General features: G+C 39.7%; 3 protein-coding genes across 3 annotated transcripts; all 3 read left to right on the top strand.

Annotated features, from left to right (window-relative positions):
* Nucleotides 1–1,230: 1,230 nt before the first annotated feature.
* On the top strand, nt 1,231–7,946 carry il11a (interleukin 11a). Its single transcript, XM_026284491.1, has 5 exons — nt 1,231–1,674; nt 2,239–2,399; nt 5,541–5,633; nt 5,892–6,053; nt 6,831–7,946. Exons 1-5 carry the CDS (start codon nt 1,668–1,670, stop codon nt 7,002–7,004), a joined length of 597 nt encoding a protein of 198 aa, XP_026140276.1. The 5' UTR covers nt 1,231–1,667; the 3' UTR covers nt 7,005–7,946.
* A 1,792-nt stretch (nt 7,947–9,738) lies between these two features.
* On the top strand, nt 9,739–18,930 carry znf628 (zinc finger protein 628). The gene is made up of 7 exons (XM_026284490.1): nt 9,739–10,062; nt 12,099–12,655; nt 12,818–12,890; nt 13,352–14,440; nt 14,521–14,857; nt 15,407–15,561; nt 16,024–18,930. Exons 2-7 carry the CDS (start codon nt 12,282–12,284, stop codon nt 18,268–18,270), a joined length of 4,275 nt encoding a protein of 1,424 aa, XP_026140275.1. The 5' UTR covers nt 9,739–10,062; nt 12,099–12,281; the 3' UTR covers nt 18,271–18,930.
* A 277-nt stretch (nt 18,931–19,207) lies between these two features.
* On the top strand, nt 19,208–24,628 carry nat14 (N-acetyltransferase 14 (GCN5-related, putative)). The gene is made up of 3 exons (XM_026284489.1): nt 19,208–19,365; nt 19,833–19,918; nt 23,269–24,628. The coding sequence occupies exons 2-3, from the start codon at nt 19,838–19,840 to the stop codon at nt 24,025–24,027; spliced, it is 840 nt and encodes a 279-aa protein (XP_026140274.1). The 5' UTR covers nt 19,208–19,365; nt 19,833–19,837; the 3' UTR covers nt 24,028–24,628.
* The last annotated feature ends 622 nt before the right edge of the window (nt 24,629–25,250 follow it).

Genomic DNA, 25,250 nt, shown 5'->3' with positions numbered 1-25,250 from the left:
AGTTTTTCCTTTTTGTGGACACTCTTATTTATCATTCATTTGACCCCTGACCCATCTTAAGTGCCAATAAAATGCAGGTCTGTGAATAGGATCAGAGCATGACGCACGCCGGATTCAAACCCCAGTGCCTGTGATTTACCCCCTTTGCCACAGCTCCACTGTTCCCCCACTCTTTCTTAAGATAATCATTCCCATACCTTTACTGTCCCCCCTTTGCACGTTTTAAGTTGTTCCTACACCCCTGAGTGAGTTTTTCTTCACTTTTCGTGAATCTGGAAAGGTCAGCTATTAATGCAGCATGTGTATTTAAGGTTGCATTAACCCCTCACCCATACTTTCTCTCTCTGTCTGGAAACTCCTCTCTGCTTCTGTTGCAACACTGTGCTATGCTTTATTGCATGTGACTCTGTATTTCCAGCGCCATGCACTGGTTTCTGTATATGCTAAATTAACCTTCCCCCTTTTCCTCTCTCTCTAACTCTGCCTGTCTCTCTCTCTTTCGCTCTTGAAGGCTTAGTGCTAATGTTCTGCAAGTTCCCTAACTGTTACTATGCAACACTTACAGGCCTTACTATGTAACACCTTTCACTTTTTATTCCTTTTCTCACTCTTTCCTTTACCCTGGAGAGAAAGAAGGGGGGAGCGTCAGAGAACGAAAAGAGTGGAAATATGGTGGAAATAACAGACTGCTGTCTCAGGAGCGAAGTTTGAATATGGTAAATATGCGCAATGCAGCTGCTCCCTTTACATTACATTATGCAAATAAAGTGCTTATTTATTCCTAATATAACGGGGCTGAGAGAAAGACAGAACGGGAGAGTTATGAAACTCTGATTTACTGATATAAAATGAAACAATGGGCTTTTTAAACTTTTGCAGTGATAGAGGGAGAGAGGGGAAGAGATCTGCAGATGAAAAGATAAAGAGATGGACGATTTGATCGGCATAGATCGCGTAGAGGGATGGAGCAGAGGAAGAGAGATAGCAGGAGAGATAAATAGACCTACAGAAAATTATATTGCTTGAGGGGAAAAAAATAAAAACAACAGAAACGTCTTTTTTCTTTCTTTCAAAAATTCGCAAAAGCAGACAGACAGTGCCGAGGGGCGGGAAGCGAGAGAGAGAGAGAGAGAGTGTGTGTGTGTGTGTGTGAGAGAGAGTGTTTTTATGAATGAAGTGGTGACTCAGGATGTGTCATACCCCCGTCTTTATAAAGGAAGTTTTAAACAAGCCTAAACATTTCACTTCGCGAAAAATTAGACTTACCCTCGCATCCTTCTCTCTCTCTGTCTGTCTCTCCCTCCATACACCTCTCTGACCCTCGCCGTGTGTCTTTCCATCCTCACTCGCGTTTGTTAAAACTAGACAACTATTGGGACTGGACAGAGTCAAGTTTTGTGGCTTTTTTTTTCTAGTTCTCGCTAATTCAGCAATTCTGTCATTCATTCGTTTTCTTCCTCACCTCACGCTCTTCCTCTGTAAACTACTGTCGCGAGCCGTTCGCGCGGGATACTGAGAGAGAGAGAGACGAACTTTGGAGCACGTGACAACATCTGGAGCTTCATTTATTTATTAATTTATACGCTTTTGTTTGTTTGTTTATTTCTCTGCATATTTATTTGCAACGTATCTACTTTTTTTTTTTTTTAAAAAGGACCTGGACAAATATGAAATGTAAGTGTCACATTGTTTATATATTCGCTTTATTTATTTATTAGTGATTGACACTTGTTGCTTTTACCCATCAGCTCGCCGTTTCTTATTAAAACACTGTTTAACTCGTTTTATATCGCCTAATATAAACCTACTCAACTTTCTAGCATCACTACTGATTTCTTGAACTGACAAATCTTTATTGTAATTTATAAATGCGGAACTTTTTGATGGAAACCTGTACGGTTGTAAGTGGTAATAATGGGTAGAGTTAGTTTGACAGGTTAACGGCTTGAGGCGCTCGCGGTTAGTTCATTAGAGAAGTATTTATCATGTCGACAGTAATAATGGATAAAGTGTTACTCGCTCAGGGCGCACAGCAGCACCGCTTTTCCCTCTAGTGTGATGCAACGTGTGATTTCCTTCTCCCAAAAAGATGAAAGAAGTGTCCTCTGGCTGAGACTCTCGATGTATTTTATGGACGTGTGGAAACACGGTCCCGTTGTCAGAGTGGCACAGGCTCCTTGGGACGAACATAGGAGTGTTGTTTGTAGCTGTGCATCAATGATTTGCTCTCCTCCACAGTGCTGGGTGACTCCTCCTCATCGCTGCTCCTCTCGCTGCTGTTGGCTCAACTTCATCTGTTAGCATCTGCCTTCCCTGCCCACCACCGGCGGATCCAGACTGACTTTGACAAGCTGACCAATCAGACCAGACACCTTCTGAAGCTGACTCAGGATCTACTGGTGAGTTGTTCTGGTGTGACACCGGGGGAGGAAGTTCCCACTGTACCCAGAGATGCTGATGATGATCAGATCTTGATCTTGAGCCTCTGAACAGCTGGGCTACAGTAATGCCCCTTGCAAAAATTTGTGGACAGGAATTAGCTTATCTATCATGCTTTCTCTCGCACACACCGCCGCTGATCGGCTTTTCATTCAGCTGGCTCATATTAGAACTGAGATAGCAGATTGCGGTAGCTTTGAGTCCATGTGGGAGCAGATAAGGCTCATTACTGTAGCCTCTATCTGACAAACAGCCCAACAGCAGGGTTGACATCTCAGACAGCATCAAAGCTCGCAATGTAACATTCATAAACTTGCAACTAATGAGCCTGAACCTACGGGATGGGGGTAAACACGATCTGCATGGCTCAGAACGAGCCTTGTGCTTGTATTCAGTGCTCAGACCATCTCAAAGTGAAATGCTGTGGGCCTTACTTGGGATTCTGCGGTTGCTATGTGATGGAGATCTGTACTTTGAGGGTCTTGAACCCACAGTGCACCCCTCACCTCTCCAAGGCCTCCCTTCCCTAACTCGGAAACATAAACAGATCTGTGTTCCCATGGTTACTTGGACGTCCTGTTTACCAGCACGAGTGAAGCACATGGCACTGAAAGGTGAAAAGTACAGTGCTGCCTTCTGTGTAGTTCCACTGTAAATGAAAATGTTAACAGATGTACTGCTTAACGGCGTAGCATGAGCCGCGATCCTCCGTTGCAGTTGCTACTAATAGTTCACTCAAAAATGAAAATCCTGTCATCATCTACTCACCCTCATGTCATTCCAAACCTGCATGCCTTTTTTCTTCCATGGAACACAAAATTTGACATTTAAGTTTTTTTTGTTAGTTTTTTTTTTTTTTTTTGCCTATACGTTGAAAGTTAATGGGCCCAATGTTGTTTTGGACCCCACTGACTTTCATTGTATGGGCTAGTGTCATTGTTAACTAAAACTATTAAAAACAATTATAATATATATATATATATATATATATATATATATAACATATAAAGTTGTAGTAAACTGAAACTGGAATTTTTTTTATTTTCTTTTTTTAAACAAACATATTCATATAGCTTGTGACAAAATGACTAGAAAACAAACTAAACTTAATAAAAACTGAAAATATTATATTTAAATTAAAACACAGATAAGGGCAAAACCATTTGAAACTATTCAAAATAACTTTGCATGTGTGTGTGTTCCACTGAATACAGGGTGAGTAAATGATGACAAAATGTCAATTTTTGGGTCTCATTTGTACCCCCTTAAGATGTCACTTGTCATATGTTTGCATGGTCTTTGATTCCCGTTGACATTGAGATTATGTGTACAACGTTATGCTAACTCAAACAGTCACTCATCCCGAACAAGACAGATTTTCCTTTGAGAACAGAGAATCACCTGATCTGACTCCATCGCTTATAAATCCAAGGCCAGATGCCACCTTTTCCAGTCCTGTGGTTCAATTAGATACAATAACACTTGGTTCTATGTGTGCGTGTTGTATATAAGGATGTTTTGTGTCTGCCGCCTTGTGTATGTGCACCAGATGTTACAGCGGAGAACCCTATCAAAGACCCCACTGGTGACAAAAGGGCCGACACACTTTGAAAAACATTTTGTTAGTTTTTCAGTGACATGAAGCATTTATTTTGGTTTCTTTTCTTCTTGCATGGAGTTCCACTTTACAGGGGTCAAGCCTAGGAAAGAAAAATAGAATGGGAGTCGACGGAAAGTCCCCACAAGAAAGCTATAAAACCCGATGTGTGCGTGTATGTACAGAATGTGTTACTGTTATTTGTGTGAGGTGGTGAGAGTGTGTATACATGCGATGTTTGTATGACCGTGTGTGCGTGCCGGTGAGAGTGTGCATGTTGTAAATAGTTGTGGTCTGTGTAGGTGTGGGGCTGCTTGTTTAGCTTTCGGTCTCCACAGCAAAGTGTCCTGATAAAAATCACTCTGATTTATCACATTCCCGTATTTGCATTCAAGGAAGACAGGAGGAGGGAGGGCATAAGAATCAGTCGAGTGAGGTCATCACTCCAAACGGAGAGGGTGGGGGGGAAACGGGACAAGCAACCGAGGAGATAAAGAGATCAGAGAGTGCTCTGAATGAGAGAGGATGAGAGATGGTTAACAAAGTTTGTGTGTGATGATTGTGCCACTAGGATGAAGAGTGATGAGGTCTAGGATGGAGTGTGTCATCATTTGGCTGCTACCACAGAGCCTAGATAGAGAAATGCAGGGATTCATCTGAGGGAGCAGAAGTACACAAAAACAACAACAAATCAAGGAAAAAACACATCATTCCAAACAGTGCAAGAGTGACGATAGAAAGCTGGCTTCAGCACGCTATTATGTTCGTCATGTTGACTTCTGATTGGTCTACGATGTTGTTTTCCTCTTCTGATGGGGCTTCAAAGATGCAAAGGGTGATGCATTACACCTGTCACATTATTAGCACTCATCACTGTTCACAAACAACCCTTTAGATGACTTGTAAACAGGCTCTGCTCCATTTGCGTGGCAGCCACATTAGGAACACCGGATACTGTCTAAACACCGGCGAGAGCAAGTTAGGGTCTCTCTTCTCCCCCCTGAGATACCTTAGAAACACCTGAGTTTGTTTCTGTCTCCCTCTAGTGCCAGGTGAAGGCAGTGCATCCAGGCATGGACCGGCCCATACGTCATGGCACCTTTTTTAGTCCTGACCCTGGAGTTTCCCTGCAGCCCAGTGTTGTCTATTCCACTTCAAACTCCTTAGTCATTGCATATGTTGTTATTCTTCCTCTAGAAAACATCCTGTGGCTCTAGGTCATGAACTTTTATTGTCTGGGTTCAGAAGTTAAAGCCCAGGGAACTCTGGGTGACTGCTGTTCCCTGTAATTCTGCGGTGGTTCTGCTAGTGGAAGCCAGTCGTTCCACTTGTGGGACAAATGTTACTCTGTTGTTTTGACTGTTGAGTTCAGAGTTGGGGATCTGGAAATTAGCTGTGACCAGAAGAAAATGTCATGACATTTTCATTCAGAATATTTGTGTAGCATGCTTCTTTTTTCCTTTTGATTAATGCCTGTTCTGTCTTTTTGTCCTTTTGTTTTCAGAAAAACCCAGTGTTTGCCACAGAGATTGATCACCATAGGTTCAAGTCTCTTCCAGCGATCAGCAGCAGAGTCAGTGACCTCACCACTCTGGAGGTGTGTATGAAGAAAAATAGGCTTTCATGCTGCCATTTATTTTTATTATGCACCTTTTTATCAGTATAGGGCTTCCCAGGGCCCCAGCCCTCTCAAGAGCAGGTCCATTGGTTGCACTGCTGATGGGACGGCCTTTTAACTGTACATCTGTCTATTTGCTTGTATAATGTAGTTATTTGTCAGGACATTCTCAGGATATTTTGTTCTGAATTCTCTAAATAATTTTGTTTCTGGCTCTTTTCTTTTCCTCTCTTGCAGTTCAAGTCTACACTTTCTCAGCTCTATGCAGACTTAAAGTCCTTTGAGCACCATTTCGAGTGGCTGAACAGAACAACACGCAAGCAGCAGCACAGCTCAGTACCAAAGCTGACAGACATGATCTCCCACATTAAGAGCCTCATAAACGCCTTACAGCGTCAGGTACGTGCTGAAACACACACATCTCTAAGCAAACAATATGTGCAACTGTTAGGAGATTGGATTATCCATCCTATAAACTGTAGATATGTGTAATATATAATATTAAAATTATTAAATACATAGAATGTTACAGAATAGAAGTTGTGGGGTCAGTAAGTTTTTCTTTTTTTAAGAATTAACTTTTATTCAGCAAGGTTGAATTTAAATGTTTAAAACTAATAGGAAAGGCATATATAATGCTAAAAAGAAAAAAGAAAAAATATTTCAATGTTCTGTTCAACATTCTGTTTAATGAAGGTTTCATGATTTCCAAAATATTAAGCAGCACAACTGGTTTTAACAGTGATAATAAGAAATGTTTCTTGTGCACCTAATCAGCATATTATAATGATTTCATTGAAGTAAGGTTCCGTAGCTGCTGAAAAAATCTACTTTGCCATCACAGGAATAAATTACATTTTGATATATGTAAAAAATAAAAACCGAAAACTGTATTTTAAATTGTTAAAACATTTCACAATATTACAGTTTTTTAGATAAATGCAGACCTGAGCATAAGAATCACAAAAACATAAAAAAAATCTCACTGAACCCTAACCTTTTGAATGGTTGTGTATAATTGAATATATTTAAATATTCTATCATACGTATATAATAATATATTTGTATTGAAATACATAAATTAATTTGAGTCTCTTAGATGCATATGTACAGAGATAATTTATAGCTACATGGAAATATAATCAGTGCATTCATGATTATGATTTTTTATTTCAGATGACCCGAGCAGAGGCTCCCCGGATCGCCGTTCCCTCTCCCTCGCTCCCACCTAATCTTGCTTTTCACTGGGAGGTGGTTCAGTCCTCTCAGGAACTCCTGCAGCAGTTCAGGCTCTTCTGTGACTGGGCCTCCCGAGTGTTCCTTACCCTCAAATCCAGATTACCAGCATGAGGAACCTCAGAGGCATCACAAAAAAAAAAAAAATTGGGCCAGGACTTGATCGTTGGCCAGATGGACTGGCCATAGGGAGCACCGGGACTTTTCCCAGTGGGTTGGGTCAATGTATGCGATAATGGTTTTGATATTGTCAGGCCGTAACATCTGAGTAACAGGAGGGAAGTTGAGTATTTCAACTTGTCCTCTCGCAACCGTTCACAACCTACTCTTGTTCAGTCTCTTTCCAACCGCCACAGCTTTGAACTTTTAAATTATAAGAATGAGAGTAAATCTGTTCATAATTAAGGCACACAAAAATATAAATATTGCGTATGGAACCAGGAAGACAATGACTGATTTGATCATTACTACCTCTTAAAAAATGTGGTCCAGTCCCAAGTTGTAAATTGAGTCATATAAAGGGGCATATTAAACCATCTGAAACCATATTGGAAATGTAAAAAAAAAAAAAACTGAATACTATGTTTGATGCTGTGGTGGGTTGTGATGGGCTGTGTATGTCCCAGACTGATTTGTTTTTAGTCCCAGTCCATCCCTGTTGCGGTCTGAAGCCTGATCAGTGAAGGAGTCTGATCTGAAAAAAACAGTGCACTCCAGTCGACATCCTGCTTCTGATGCTCCATTTAACCTTAAAACTTCCTTTGCCTTTTCTTTTTTTTTTATACAAATTAATTTTTCATAACTATTTGTTATTTATGTATTTATTTATTTATTGACTAGTTATTTATTTGATATTATTTATTTGATTTCTTGATAATCGTGTCAACATTCTTTCATTTGCAAGTCAAGAAGTAAAATGTACTCTCTTTCTTATTTTCCTTTATTCATCTGCTTCTCCTGTACCACACACAAAACCACATGTATGACAGTGCCATTTCCTGTCTTATTAAACGGATTGTATTTTCATACGATTAAATTTTATTTTTTTTATTTCAATTATTGAGCCTCTCATTTAAAAAAAACACAGCTTGACCCCAAAGATCTAGTTAATTACAGACTGATCTCGAATCTACCTTTTCTGCCAAAAATACTAAAAAAAAATACTAAAAAAGGTAGCAACAATTATATTCCTTCTTAGAGAAAAATGGTATCTGTGAGGATTTCCAGTCAGGATTTAGACTGTATCATAGAACTGAGACTGCTATCCTTAGAGTTACAAATGACCTGCTCTTATTATCTGATCATGGTTTTATCTCTCTATTAGTGCTGCTAGATCTTAGTGCTGCCTTCAACACTATTGACCACATCATTCTTTCGAATAGACTAGAAAACTTTGTTGGCATTAGTGCAAGTGCATGGTTCAAATCATACTTATCTGACCGCCATCAATTCGTAGCAGTGAATGAAGATGACGTATCATATCAATCACAAGTTTAGTATGGAATACCTCAAGGCTCAGTACTAGGACCATTACTTTTCTTCACACTTTACTGGTTAGCCTTGGGACATATCATCAGAAAAAACGGTATTAGCTTTCACTATTATGCTGATGAGACTCAGCTCTTTTTTCTTTGTAGCTGCATTGTCAATATACTGGATGTAATTTCTTAGTGTTAAATTCTGAAAAATCAAAGGTGATCATCTAACTCAAAACCTCTGCATGTAATAACCTAGAATACTGTCTAAGACTTGACAGTGCTTAATGAGTGCTTAATAAACAAACTCCAGCTAGTCCAAAATGCAGCAGATAAAGTTCTTACTAGAACCAGGAAGTATCAGAACCAGGTCACTATAGCCACTAGTGGTGGATAAACATCTAGAGATGACCTCTACAGCCCTGACTTTCAGCTGTGACCAGGACAACTAGATGAGCCCCAGAGACAGATCCCCAGTGATGATCTTGTCTACTAATGGTCATCGGGACAAGAGCAAGGAACCAGATTAGCCCTCTGCACAATCTAACCTTGCTGCAACATGGATCAGGATCAATCTGCTGGTTCGTCAGGCTGGAGACTGAGCCTGGTTTCTCCCAAGGTTTTTTTCTCCATTCTGTCACCAATGGAGTTTTGCCACGGTTGCTTCTGGCTTGCTTAGTTTGGGGACACTTAATTTCCATCGATATTGTTGACTTGATTGCACATATACTATTTAAACTGGACTGAGCTGGACGAAGACATCACTGAATTCAGTGATGAACTGCCTTTAACTGAAAACTGAGGGTTTACTATTGTCTTTTTGCACTGACACACTATTTTCCTATTTTGATATAGACAAAGAAACCAAGCTATTTTGATAATTTAAAGCTGGTTTGACACAATCTGTATCATTAAAAACACTATATAAGTAAAGGGGACTTGACTTGTTTAGGTTGCTTTTTGTTGTTTTGCATTGTCTAAAAGTAAAGACTATATTATTATGAATGCTACAGTTAAAAATGAGGGATAAAGCTTTAAACTACTGTTTACTTTTGAGTAGGCCTGCATATTTTCCTACTGTGGTAGGTGTAATAGCATACAATAAACGTGCTGAGCAAGAGATGACGCAGGAGTAAAACTACATTACCCACAAGCACGTGCGCAGAGCCAACCCGCTACATAAAAGATAATTTCTTTGTCTATAAAGCTGAATTGAGACTAATCTAGGAAGATATATTTGCATAATAAGCTAATTGTTTTTTCCGTGTGTGTTTTAAACAAAACCATCAATCGTCTATGCATAATTTAATAAAATGTTCATCTCCGTATGTTTTCTTGACCAATGAGACGAGTCAACAGGGGACAAGAGCGGACCAATAGACGACGACTTTACTGAGAGGCGGTCACAGACGGGCGACTGCTGGTTAGTTTGTGCTCTAGATTATTGTTAAGGTTGTGTGGACTATCACTGCGGAGTTCGGCCTTTTATCATTACATAAAAAACGGCTATTTCTCAGCAATGAACCAGGGGAGTAACACATGCATAGAATACTGCACTTATTCCGACAAATATTGTGACGCTTGAGGAACGAAGACAAGGCTGGGATGGGTTCGAGAAGGCCGACTCGAGACAGCGCAAATAATTCAACAAACAGACGATAAAAAGACCCACTGTCGATGTGTTTAGAAACTGAGGGGTGAGTACGCTTTGAACACTTGAAGCCTTTTATCTCCATTTTGTGTTTGTTTATTTATTTATTTATTTTTCCATTTCCCTGGGACAAGAAGGCAGGAACACACAGATAGATCGCAGGTGAGGGAGGGGGAGTGAAACAGAGGAGGAGGATCTTTAAAGGGGAAGGTGGATCAACTCAAACTGTTTACTGCGAGGATCTTCAGAGTTACTCGTGGAAAGAATTCTTGTAAAATAACTTGCAGTATTTTTTTAAAAAGGCGTTCTAATTTCAAGGACCGTCTGTTAGCTAACGTAATATTTAGCTTATCACAAATCTTATTATTAGCATAACATCTTGGATAAAAAGTTACATTGAAAATGCAATTCAGAATGTTTTTAGTATTTGGTTACTCTTCGTATTTGCTTTAATTACACTCCACAGGTTTGTTGCATGATCCAGGGAGCTTGGAACAAGAACATCTGACTGTCTGTACAAAGCAGTTCACATGATCAGTGTCAAAAATTTGCTTGATTGGTGACCTAGAAATAGTGCAGAATCTGATAGATAGTAATCTTGCATCATACAATTTCTTTATTTTGTATTGTTCAAAATCTTTATTTACAGGCTCTGGTTACAAAAAGTATAGTCTCAGAGATTCAGGATATACTGTATGTTTCTATTTACAATATGTCAGCAGTTCTCAGCGGTTTTTATTTTATGTCATAGTTTGGGCACTCAGTAGTGGTGACGCGTTACATACATACAAACATGCATACATGTTTCTTTATTGTGCAAAAGTGAACAAAAATCTAAAAATGTAATGGTCGAAATTTATTAATATTACCATGAACCATGTTTAAGGATTTGATACTGATTGCGGCAGGCTTATCTTTATAGTGCAATAATACATAGCACAAAAATATTTTGTACAGTCCAAACCATGTATGTTCTCATTTACCTTGTATAGTTGTATTCATAGTTTTTAAGTATGAGGAAAAAAAAGTAAGCAAACAAAAGTATCAAACAAGCTAATATTGACATCTGCCTAATTTGGCTTGCTTCCTTCAAAATAAAGGAATAATTCATCTACAAATTTTAATTTGCTGAAAAATGAGTAACCCTCAGGCCATCTGAGATTTATATCAGTTTGTGTCTTCATTGATACTGATTTATGAGAAATTTAGCCTTACATGATCACACGGTCATCAATGGATCCTCTGCAGTGAATGGGTGTCAGCATAATGAGAGTCCAAACAGCTGATAAAACATCACAATAATTCACACAACTCCCATCAATCATTGAGATGTTTTCAACTACAAATCATTGCCTCTGGCTAAAATATGATAACATTGCCTTCTGTTGTGAAAATGTTGTCTTGTCTGAATCAGGAGAGAAATATGCACAGATCAAGCATTGGTTTCAAGCATATATATATATATATATATATATATATATATATATATATATATATATATATATATATATATGCATATATATATTTATTGTAGATTTTGATGTTGGCTGATAACAGGCGATTCATTTTTTTTTTTCACTGGAGGAAGCTTTATTATGGATTAAGGACTGTTTTTAAAATACCTTGATATGTTTTGTTTCTTACAAATATGCAGCTTTTGCTTCACAAGACATTGATGGACTTGGAGTCATGTGGATTATTGTGATGTTTTTATCAGCTGTTTGAATTCTCGTTCTCATAAGTGATGTAATGCAAAATTTCTCGTAATCTGATCCAATGAAGAAACAAACTCCTCCACATCTGGGATGACCTGAGGATGAGTAAATTTTCATTCATGGGTGAACTTTTCTTTTAACAAAACATTAGAGAAAGATTTGCATATGAGTATGCCTATCTACTTTTTATCCTTTACATGCATGATTGATTACATGGTAGTACCATCTTATTTTTGGCTGTCTCCAACATCTGAAAATAAATTACCTCCTTTTTTTAGTTGTAACGCACCAGTTGACAATCACTGTTATATCTTTAACGGTTTTGTATTTGTATGGATCATAAAAATGTTTAAATGTGTTATTGCAGCTCTACCAATTCAGAAGGAGAAGACAATAGAACCCATTCTGCCTCAGAAAATATTCTCTGGCTATAATCTGAGAAAACTGGCCCAGACTCTACTAAACGCAAGCCATGGCTGCCATAATTAGAGCAAAACTACAAAACGACTGAGATTCCTTCACTACAACCCAACTTTTCACAACAGTTGTGATGGCTAACACTGTTGCTACTCTGGTGGTCCAGACTGAACTCTTACCTTCTCAGACGCCCTCCTCCCTCTCTCCCTTTCCTTCCCTCCTCCCCTCCGTAGAGGATGGAGAGGAAGATGGAGAGAAGGGAGAAGAAGAGGGCAAAGAGTCAGGAACAGTTGGGCTCACAGGTGACATGGTGACATCATCAGCACCCCCTGCAACGGTGGCTCAAAACCCAGAGCATCCATTCCAGTGTTTGGACTGTGGCAAGAGTTTTAAGTGGTCATCCAGATTGGCACATCATCAGAGAAGCCATAACAATGAAAGGCCATATCGTTGTAACCTTTGCCCTAAGGCCTTTAAGGGCTCATCTGCCCTACTATACCACCAGAGGTGAGAGGTCAACTGATTCTACATATGGACTGAGATGCAAGGTCACACATCATTGAATATTGTATAACATTTGAAGATGTGATTCCCTGATGACTGTTTTTGTTCTGCTACTTATTGTTCGCTACAAGTTCCTCAGTAAAATTGGTTTGTATGTTGTTTAAGGTCTCATTCTGGAGAGAAGCCGTATAAGTGTGATGACTGTGGTAAAGCATTCAAACGCTCTTCTCTACTACAGGTGAGCCATTCCCATCTTACTGATCCTAATTCAGATTTCAGTGAGTCTTCATATAAATTCCACCTCAAAATAAACTGAAGGAATCAATTATCAATTTATTCAATGAAATAAGAGAATAGATTACAAAATAAGATATTTGACATGGAGTAGACTTATTTAAAACAGTTTATTTCATTCAGCTGTCCAGTGGTGAACTGCACAATAATATTTTTTTAATTCTTAAAATAAAATTATCTTGCCTAATAAACCTGTTATAAACCTCTTTTTTGTGGAAACTGTAATATTTATTTTAGGATTCTTTGATTAATAGAAAGTTAAAAAAGAACAGTGTTTATTTTAAATTAATTTGTCATATTGGAAAAGTCTTTATTGTCGATCCATTCAGTCTGGATTTACGTTCCAAAAAAAAAAAAAATCTTCTTTTTCTATTTACTTACTATCACAACGCTTTATCTGTCCAGATTCATCGGAGTGTGCATACAGGCCTTCGCACTTTCCAGTGCTCCTACTGCCCTTTGACCTTCAAATGGAGCTCACACTACCAGTATCACCTCCGCCAGCACACTGGTGAATGTCCGTACCCATGTGACAGCTGCTCCAAAGCCTTCAAGAACTCCAGCAGCCTGCGTCGCCATAAGAATGTACACCTGGGCTTCAAGCCTTACATCTGTGACGTTTGCAATAAAGCCTTCAGTCAGTCCACTAATCTGCGACAGCACATGCGCATACACACAGGAGAACGCCCTTATGTCTGTGGGGATTGTGGGCGCAGCTTCACGCATTCATCCAACTTGGCGCTGCATCGTATCTCTCACATAGAAGGAAAGGGGAAAAGTGCTGGGAAGGCCGGAGGGGCTGATTCAGGGTCAGCAGCTCGAGAGATGGAGGTGGTACTGACGGAGGACTTGAACACTGTTGGGATGAGTATTTCTGAAATGGTTGGGCTCGTTGGTGGACAGGAAGGAGGGGTCGGACAGGTGTTCCTGTCTCACAATACTTCCTCGCCTGTTAACTCGGGTACAGCCAATCAGAACATCCTGCCGCTGCTCACACTCACAGCCACTTCCTCCACTGTCACAAGGTCAGAGCATATCCACATGAGCAAGAATGACACAGGTGCTGGTGTTTTGCTGTTTAGTTGTGGCAGCTGTAATGAGACATTTTCAACACAGAGTCACCTTGAGGAGCATCAGACTCTACATCTAGATAGTCTTGGCCCAGGTGGTGGAGGGGTTACTGCAGAAAATAGCACAGAGGCTGAGGGAGGTGGAGTGTCACTGGTGGGGGCTACACCATTGTTGGCAGACTTTGAAGAGGTTGTTGAAACCACCACAGTTGCAGATAGTGGGCAGACGGCAGAGTTACTTGGTCTGGATGCCATTAGAAATGAGTCAGGGCAGGCACAGTATGATCTTCTGCAGTCCTTTACAGCATCTGTGAATCAGATGCCCACTGATACCGGTGTGCCAACAGCACAAGCTACAACAGAATGTGTCTACTGTGGGAAGAGTTTCAAAACCAGCAGCGGTCTGACCAGACATGTGGCTCAGGTGAGACCAAGAAACCGTTCTGGTGGACAGAATGTTTTAGGAACCAAACGTCCATTTCTCATTGTCTCTCTCTTTTTAAGGCCCATCCTCTTGCTCTATCAGAGTCGCGTTCTCAGTTCAACTGCTCAGCATGTGATCGCTCCTTCCCTCTGCTCTCCTCTCTGCTCAACCACCAGCACTCCCACACTCCTGAGCAGAGGCTGCTTGCAGAGGCAGAAGCAGAGATCGTCTGCCCCTCTCTCTCATTGCCCCTGTCCTCATTAAAGAGAGATGGAGAAGATGGAGAGAGAGAGATCCATGTCAGTCTAATTGCTGTTACTGAGGAGGGAGAGAGACGAACAGTAAAGCCATCTGCCAAAGCATCAGGAAAGGGAGCTAGGAGAGGTGGAGGCAATAAGACATCTGCCACAAATAACGGTAAGCGTGCCGCAGTGGATCTGTGGATGCAAAATTATTACTTTGGTTTGTTCAAAATCTGGCATCTCTGATTGTAAGGTTTTATTCTTATTTATTATACTATGCTATTTATTTCCAAGACATTACATTACCTTACATCAGCGGCTCTCAATTCCAGTTCTCGTGCCCCCCACCGCTCACTGAATGTACTGCACAACGGCTTCACACATGGGCAAGTGTGACATCATATACCTCTGTAAATAAATATCATTTAAATTCATGTCTCGCACACTTCAGTGCACTTTGAATGGAACATATGTTCGCTTCGAACTAGAATCATGGTGGAATATCCTGTGATATCCACTTCGCAGGGCACTTAAGTTTGAATAGAACAAACGTCTGAAGCCATTAGAGAAACAAACAAAATGTGCAGAGCAGGGGGGCGCGAGGACTGGAATTGAGAACCGCTGCCTTACATGGTATTATAAACACCCATTTGATACATGAGACATTTGCGCTGTGTAACTCATATTCATCTCACGTCTGAATTTCTGTTTTCATTCCCTACAGAGAGGCCATATCGCTGCTCTGAATGTGGGAAGTCATTCAAAGGTTCATCAGGTCTTCGGTACCACATGAGAGACCACACTGGGGAGAGACCGTATCGATGCACAGAATGTGGCAAGAGCTTCAAAAGGTCCTCACTGCTCTCCATACACCAAAGGGTAAATAGATCTTCTTGTCAAACATTTTGATATCTTTTTGTGTAACGGCAGGATTAAAAAACTGATTCATTGCATAATTTCATCAGTGATGTAATGTATTAATTTAATGGTTGAATTTTAAAAAAAAAAATTTTTTTTTTTTTTGATTTAAAAAAAATAATATTTAAGGGTTGATCCAGTTCATAAGTTCAGCTCACTGGCTCTGATTTGGTCACAGCAGTTAACAACACACTAAAGGAAAGCTTACCAGTGACTTGTATCTCACACAAAGCAATGTAGCGCATAATTTGTAACAACTACACTAATAATAATTTTATAATGCATTTATGGTGCATTTATGCATGGAGAATGGCCTGAGCAGCTTTGTTAATAAATGACAGAATTCTAATATTTGGAAATCAAATTTTAATGTTAATGTTTTCTAAATTTGCTCTAAAAACATCTTGTTCTCAACCCATCTAGGTCCACACAGGTGTGCGGGCTTTTCAGTGCCCCTACTGTCCACTGACCTTTAAGTGGAGCTCACACTATCAGTACCATCTTCGCCAGCACACCGGTGAGCGGCCATATGTATGTCAGGAATGTGGCAAGTCTTTCAAGAACACCAGCTGTCTCCGTCGCCACAGTCAGCTCCATTCTGGCCTACGTCCACACGCTTGCTCTGTGTGTGGTAAGGCTTTCTCTCAAACCTCCAACCTCAAACAGCACGAACGGACACACTCTGGAGAAAGGCCCTTTCAGTGCTCCCAGTGCCACAAGAGCTTCACCCACTCATCCAATCTGCAGCTGCACCTACGCACGCACTCCTCGCGCAAGGACTTCAAGTGCCAACACTGCGGAAAAGAGTTTGTCATGCTCTCCTACCTGCAGAGGCACTTGAGAACTCACAGTACGCGGGGTGCAGTAGCATGTACAAAGGAAGCAGGAAAGGTACCTAAAGGTAGTGGGGCTTCAGAGACAGCAACACTAAATTTAAACTTGAATGTACCTGGAGGGCTTACCTCCTTGTTTCCCACTGATGGCAATTCCACATTGATTCTTTCACCCCCAAATCTTGACATACCTCCAAACACATCCCAGAATTATTTTATGATCCAGACGACTTCAGGGTTGCAACTGATCCCACTATCCAATCCCACACCAACACAGCATGTCCCTCCTCCTCCACCCCCTCCTCCCCCACCACCACCTCCTCAGACACAAAATTTCCTGCTGCTTCAGTGCCAGTCCAACAATGGAAACCAGCCTAGTCTTATCCTGGTTCCCACAGCATCCAGTACAAACACTCTTCCCACTTCTTCAGAACCACAGACCCTGCCCTTGGTGCAGACCATTCCGACAATGTCCCAAGTTCTGGCAGCACCCCAAACTCAATTCCAGCAATTTCAACCAGTTCAGACCCAGCAGAGATTTATTTTGACTAATTATAATGCTCCCCTCATTACTTCCCAGCCTCAAAGCACATCGACGATTGCTCGTCCCATTTTAGGCACCCTCGGTCGAAACCGTAAAGGAGGAACCAGGCGTGGACGGAAGCCTAAAGCTGCTACCACAGTTCGGACCACACCAGTTAAGCAACCGTTAATGTTTTCAGGTGTAACTTCCACATCTACCACAATATCTAGTGCCACTTCTGCTTCTTCTTCAAAGACAGAGTTCCCACGGGTTAATGCTGATGATCCATCGGCTGTGTCACCTGTCAGCATTAGCCAAGAACCTGGAAGCTCTTCAGTTCCTGCAATTAGCATTATGTCAGTGACCCCAAACTCCACTCAACAACTCCACTTAACAAACAGTTCCCCCATGTTGAGTAGTGATCCTGAGAGTGTTCCTGTCGAAGAAATTCCTAGGGAACACTTCGTTCTGTGCCTAAAGAAAGAAATGGAGAATGGAGGGCAGGGGGATGGGATGGAGGTGAAGGTGGAAATGGAGGGAGGGAATGATGCAGGGCGGTCTTTTGTATTGCAGATTGAAGGTGAGGGCCAGCAAGAAGAGGGAGGGAATAGTGAGGGAGGAGAGAAGTCATATGTCCTCCGTTTTCAGACAGAGGGAGAATGTGAAGGAGATGCAGGAAAAGAGAAGACCGAAATGGTCTCTCTTAACTTACTTCAAGAGTGGACCGGACAGAGTGAGGGGCATGGAACTGCAGATGCTGAGGGAAGTGTTGAAGTAGAAAAGTCCTTTGTGCTTCATTTCCAAACAGAGCCTCAGAGTGAGGAGGACATTCAGCCAAACTCAGGCTTCATAGGAGGCCCAGGTGAGGATCTCAGCCTTTCTTGCCATCCGGGTCAAGCCTTAGTGCCTCTGGAAGGGCAGGATATGGTATTTGAGCTTGGTGATGAGACAAAAATAGATGGAAGCACGGTTCCAGGGGACAGTGTTCAAATGATTGCACTGATAGAAGGTGAAGGCAATGGTTCTGGGGGAAGGGGCAGTTTTAAAGGTGCTGTTGGTGCAAACTCTGGGCAAATGGAGGGAATCTTCCAGTTAGAGGGGGGAGAAGGCATTGTTATAATTGAAGTTAGCACCAGCAGTTTGAGAGAGGGTGGAATAGAGGCAGCAGATGCAGTACACACTTTAGCGGAAGGAACTGAGGAAAAACAAGCTAATGATGCACAAGAAGCACGAGAGGAAGTAATGTCAGATGAGTCAAAACTTGTTGAGGCTGAGAGCATATCATCGGCAGAGATGGGACTGATTGGAACTTAGGGTTAAGAATGGAGAACTCTAATAGTCAACCGGACTGGCTTTAACACAAATCACACCTCATGTCACTTTTCAAATGCAAAATGGCACATTTGTTTACCACATATCCAGACTGGATTAATTTCAAGTAATGGTTCTGTTATTCGAGATGTTTCTTTTGGACTGTGATTAATTTTTATAGAGATTAGGAAGCTGACAACAACATTGTAGCTATAGGACCAATGCAGGACCTATGTTGAATCTTACATAAATCATTAGATACCTGTTTGCTCCACACATAAACATCGTTAGAACACCACAGTGTCTTCTTCCTAAGCTGTTGTCCACCCCATCACCAAAACTGCACTTTGTGGGGATAAAGCATATTGCTTGTAGTTACAGTTGTTCACCTGGCCCCTACGGGGAGCTATTTCACAAACCACAATCATCGAATACAGCCCAGCCAAAAAGCAGTGGTTTCTAAATGAAGGAAATCTCTGGTGCTCTTCCACATCCAGGGTGCACTGAAAAGAGAATTTATAAACTAAAATGAAATATGAACTATACTCAGCTATGCTGACAGTGACTGTACAAAATGAACTTTTGTAAATATGTCTACTCTGTTTTCATTCTTAATATTGGTACTAGATGACAATTACCAATAAAAAATAAATATGAATAACAGTTTTTGTGTTTGCTGTCTTATTTCTCAGACCTTAAAAATATATTCATTTTCTTAATGCTTTTTTGTTAAGATTTCATTGATACAGTTAATAATTCCATTTGAAATTGCTGCAAATCATTTTACACGCAGAGATAAGGTTTGTTATTTTTAATACCTTTTTTCTTAATATATAGAAGTAATGCACGCACGTGTGGGTCAAATACATAAAGGACGCATGCGCTTTAGCGTTGAAAGATTAAACCGCTATGTGCGCATCTAGTCTACGTAGTTTGCGCAGTGTCGTATTCCCGGATGAGATTTGGTTGAAATTACGTTCCATGCGGGAAGACAACGCTGAATCCTTAAGTCCCTCAAACACTCAAGTAGCATCGACTACAGAGGATATTTTTGCATGACCTTGCTTTTAAAGAACTAACGGCTTCTGTGAATATTGGGTAAGTAGGTCACGCATGCTCTATATATTACATCCATAGATTAAGCGACAGATGAGGTGGTGGTGTTTACCATATAAGGGATTAAAAAAGCGTGGTGACGGAGCAAGCTAACGTTACTGAATGCTACTATAAACCTGTCAAATGCCCCTTGAACAGCTGCTCAGTCGGAAAGACGTAGACAAGCATTAAGTTGTTTTTTTCATAAACGTTTGAGATGCAATGCAATATAATTTGCTCATGAGGCAATCGTACATAAAACCACAAGTCTATCACGTTAAACTTGTCCTTATTTGCATGTAACGTTACTCCTTAGAGAATTTCCTTTTTGTTGTTGTTGCAATCACAATTTCTGCAGTGAAAAATAAAAATGTAATTAAAAAATCTAATAAAGTAAATTCAGGTTCCCCAATAATTAAATGTTTACATTTTTAATTTAACCTTTTTTCTAATGTGTGTGTATCTTTCAGGTAAAATGGTTAGATTGGACCTTGGTGATGTACTTTTGCGCAGGATGCAGGAGAAGGATATTGATGCTGTAAAGGCTCTCATCAAGGTGCGATTCAACATCATATATATATATATATATATATATATATATATATATATATATATATATATATATATATATATACACACACACACACACACGTATACAGGTGCATCTAAAAAATGGAATATCATGGAAAAGTTCTATATTTCTTTCTAATTTAATTAAATAAATATACGTCCTTATATTCTAGATTCATTGCACACAAACTGAAATATTTCAAGAGTTTTTTTTTATTCTGATGGTTATGACTACCAGTTTAGGAAAATTTAAAAAAAAATCAGTATCTCAAAAAAAAAAAAAAAATAGAATATTCAATTTTTAGCTTGATTAGTTGATTAATTTTGAGTATAAATACTGGGTACCTCTTGAGCTAGAGGTACATGCAACCACAATTATGAGAAGACCACTGACTTGACAGTTGTCCAGAAGACAATCATCAACACCCTCCACAAGGAGGGTAAGACACAGAAGGTCATTGCTAAAAGGTCTGGCTTTTCACAGAGTGCTGTATCAAAATATACTCATAGAAAGTTGACTCGAAGGAAAAAGTCTGGTAGAACAGGGATGACAACACCCTTGGGAAGATTGTCAGGGAAAGCAGATTCAAGAACTTGGGAGAGCTTCACAAGGATTGGACTAACGCAGGAGTCAGCGCATCAAGAGTCATCAGACTCAGACGTATTAAGGAAAAGTGCTACAGCTGTCCCATTCCTAGAACCAAGCCACTCCTGAATCAGAAAAAAAAAACGACAGAAGCATTTCAGCTGGGGAAAGGAGAAAAAGAACTGGGGCTGGTTGCACCAGCTGGACGTACAGCCGGTCATAAGACTAGGCTGGACGTAAAATGCACTTTAAGTTGTACGTAGAATTTACACCCATTGCACCATCTCTGCGTAGTGCTACTTCTGAGACTAAATCTTACGCCTAGTCAGAGGTAGGTTTAAAGTGAAAAGGCATGATTTGCTTGGACATTATTCATTTTCAGGATCGTCTGTTAGTTTATTCTTACTGCAGACGTGAACTGTAATGCTTATGGACTTGTCTTTTCGGGCAGGATAAGGAATATTAATCGCGAAATTTCGATGTAGCTTACAACAGTGTCGACAGTAATTGAATACAAAATATATTTCTGTAAATCATGTAGCCTAATAATTATGCAGTAAAATGTTATATATGAACTGGGATTATTAAAATAAACTGAATCATTTGACATCTTGGACAGTGTAAGAGCTTGGAAATATGTTATTTCTTTAATTCTATTCATTATTTGTAGTGTGCCTGCCATCCAATAATTGCAATATGTTTTGTGCATTGTTACATTTAATCAGAAATAAATGGTCAGATTTCAAATTTTGCTTTCAAATATTTTCACAAAATAGAAACTATAAACGTGTTTTCAGCCACAGAAAGATGCCAGTAAAACACAAACTATCACGTAGTCACATTTAAGAAATTAATTGTACATAAACTTAATAGTCAGCTATAAAAAATAAATCCAGATTGTATTAAATTTATGATATTTTACTTACTTTTACTATATTTAACTTATTTAAATCCATCATGGGAATGTGAGAGACTTCAGATTTAAAAACGCTGACTTGTTAGAAAATGTTTACTCAATGAAATCATTGCGCGGTGGCTTCACTTGTTATGATGTCTTAATTAGCAAATTGTGGTGTGAACGTCATCTTAGATAGATCTGTAAATGCGGGAGAATGTGTCGCGTGGACGCGCCTTGTCTGAGCCGGATGTAGTTGCGCCTGATCGTGGTGCAACAGGTGTAAATATTTATCCTAAAGCTAGACGTTGCAAAGCCCAGCATAGGACTTACACCCAGCTTTTTTACGTCTAGCGGTGCAACCGGCCCCTGGAAATCAAGGTCTGGAGTGTGGAGGAAGACTGTAGAGGCACAGAATCAAAAATCCAGTTGGGAGTTTCTGAAGTCAGTGATGGTTTGGGGGTGCCGTGACGTCTGCTGTTGTTGGTCCATTGTGATTTATCAAGTCCAAAGTCAATGCAGCCATCTACCAGGAGATTTTTGAGCACTTTATGCCTCCATCTGCTGACAACCTTTATGGAGATGCTGATTTTATTTTGCAGCAGGACTTTAGCACCTGCCCACAGTGCCAAAACCAATTCCAAGTGGTTTGATGACCATGATATTACTGTGCTTGATTGGCCAGCCAACTCACTTGACCTGAACCTCAAAGATAATCTATGGGGTATTGTGAATAGGAAGATAAATCACATCTGACAGACAATATAGAGGAGCTGAAGGCCGCTGTCAAAGCATCCTGGGCTTCAATAATGCCTTAGCAGTGCGACAGGCTGATCGCCTCCATGCCACGCTGCTTATAGATTACATGATGAAAACTAGTTAGTAATGTAATCTAGGTTACTCATTTTAGGTAATGTAATCCGGCTTAGGTAATGTAAATTTGGTAATGTAATTTAGATTTTTTTTTTTTTTATCTAACTTGTTTTAAATTAAAAAAAAAAAAAGCTAAGAGAAACACCAAAAGAAAATATACTCTGTGTTTTGATGTCAACAACATCTTAAAATGCATTAAACATTACATTAGTGAGTTGATAGAGAGTGAATAGTATGTTGATAAAAACCTAATAATTAATCCTATCATAAAAATTTAAAATAAAAACAATTCAAACACTTGAACATTTAAATATAAAAAATTTATTTGTTTACCTGCATGTCAGTGTGACCATTAACTCACAGCAGAGAACTGTAAACATGCAAATAAGTTGTTTAATTATTGAAATACTAGCTACCTCTGTGATATTTAAAATATATATATATATATTTTAAGGGGGTGACAAAAACGTTTGGGAATCCCTGCATGAAACACATTAATAAACATGAAAACAACGAAACACCCAAAGTCTTCCAGATTTTAAATATTTTTTTTGTCCAGCTTCCAGAATAAAAAAAATTATAAAAATTTACTGCCATTGTGTGATTAGTATGTAATCATGTAATCCTGATTACAAGCATTTTAAAATATAAAATATATTAAAATATAATATACTCTCATTACAACTACAAAATAAATAAATAAAAATAAATAACATTTTTGGAATCTGTTTACATAATCCAGATTACATGTGAACAGTTACTTCTCAGCTGTGTGTGTGTGTGTGTGTGTGTGTGTGTGTGTATATGCTTCAGGCCACTACCACTGCAAAAATGGCATACATGGAGCTAATGTTATCTAGCAATATCAAGGAACTTGGCAGAAATTATTATTATTTCTTACACGTGCCAAAGAATTGAAGAAGTTTCTTGAGGAATTTTTTTTTCTCTTTATGGCCTCCTCTCATTCTCTCTTTGTTTTCAGGAAGGATGTGAGGGAACAGAGAACCGCCTGATTCTTTACCTTCTGACTCGTCCGCTCGCTCTCCTCATGCTGGCCATCCTCTCCTCTATCCTCCGCTGTGTACTGCACTCTTTTATCTTGGCCTTGGTCATTCCAGTCTTCATCTTCATCATCTACCTCAAACTTACCATACCACGCTCGGTGGGCATCTTGGGCTCCAGCAGGCCATACTGGGACTACGTGGGCAGCAGTTACCATGCAGACACTGAACCAGATCTACCCAATCCTCACACTGGCAGGGCCAAACTGGAGAAAACCAGACGGCGTAAAAAACCTAAAGAAAAGGAGAAGGACAAGACGAATGAGAAAGAACAGGTGGATGAGGATGAGCTGAAGGAGAGGGCGAAGGTTGCTGGTGAGGTGTGGGTGGCGGACTCTGATGGGGAGATTATGGGATGCGTGGCTAGAGATGGTTGGAGTCGGGACGGTGTATGTAGGGTCTGCAGGCTGGTGGTCCAGAGTTGGTACCGCAGAGAGGGACTGGGCAGACTGCTGGTGCAGGGACTGGAGTCCAAAACAAAACAGAGTGGCATACGGCGGGTCTATGCCCATGTGCCATTTCCATCCAAAGTGGGAGAAGCTTTCTTCAGGAGGCTGGGTTATCGTCTGCAGGGCGAGACTGCAGGGACTACTGAAGAGGAGGAGGAGGAGGATTATGAAGAGCCACAGAAGGGTTGGTTGGGTTTCCCTTTAACTAAAGTGTTTGTAAAGGATCTATAATTCACATTAAAACAGGAACGAAAGGCTTTCTTGGCAACACATAATTTAAGGAATATTCTGGGTTCAGTACACACAATACTCAACAAACCTGTGGTCTAATGTAAATGGTGATCACAAAATTATTTTTTTTGACATTTAAACAAAATGAATACATAAAAGTCAAATTTAAGGAAATGGTAGGGCCGACATTAAAAGAAAAATGGGGCCAATTTATGGATTTAAAAGTAAGAATGTAAAGCTAATAATTGCGATAAAAGCAGTTAATTCTGTTGAACCTTTAGTATGAGTTATAAAGCTGTTTCAATACTCATTTTACAGTCTTTTATGGTTTATGAAGTAATATTACCATGAATTTGTGAATTTAAGTGTACCTAATACAGTGGTGGCCAAAATGATTAGAACACTAGTATTTTCTTGAAGAATCTTGGAGACTTTGGCACAGTTCTTCTGTATTTAGACTGTCTCAGTTTGTTCTGTTTCTTCATGTCATTCCAGACAGAATGATGATAATGAGATCAGATCTCTGTGTGCAGCACTGGCTGCTGTCAGACTCCTTGTGCAAACAAAAATCTCACCGGATTATTACAATTGATGGCAAAATGAATGTTTGGAAATGTAAACTGATATTACCTACTGACACACTATAGCAAAATATAGAAAGAACTGATTTTAAGCCATTTTTCTTGCTGGTGAAAATACTAGTATTATAATAATTTTGGCCACCACTGTAACTTAATAAGCATTTTTTTTTATTTCAAACTAAATATGCATAGTTTACATCTTGTGGCTTTACTGTTGAAACAGTGAGTATTTTACCATTGGCTTCATTGTATGTAACCCAGAAGCCATTTCAACTTGTTTTTGTTTTTTGTTTTTTGTTTTTTGTGGTAATCAATATTATGTTCTTTTGATTGAGCTTAACTCATCTTGAACCATTAATATTCCTTTTTAAAAGCTTAGATTTAAGATTTATAAATGGATTTGTTCATTTTCACATCATCCCAATGAATAACAGTAGCCGGGTTTCCATCCAAAGTTGCCATCCAAATTTAACTTGTGCTCAAAACTGGAATATCGCATAAAACATCGTTTTCATCCAACAAGTCAGAGAACAATATAGTCACTTCCTGAAAAACTGGCACGATAAATCACTAAGAAAAGTAGGAGAATATAATAATTTACATATATAGGCTAATAAATTACTTGGGCGTCACAGCAAGCAG

The sequence above is a fragment of the Carassius auratus genome, chromosome 16 (genome assembly GCF_003368295.1).
Source record: "Carassius auratus strain Wakin chromosome 16, ASM336829v1, whole genome shotgun sequence".
Taxonomy (NCBI): domain Eukaryota; kingdom Metazoa; phylum Chordata; class Actinopteri; order Cypriniformes; family Cyprinidae; genus Carassius; species Carassius auratus.
The sequence above is the reverse complement of the archived record's forward strand: the minus strand, read 5'-3'. Positions and strand labels throughout refer to the sequence as shown.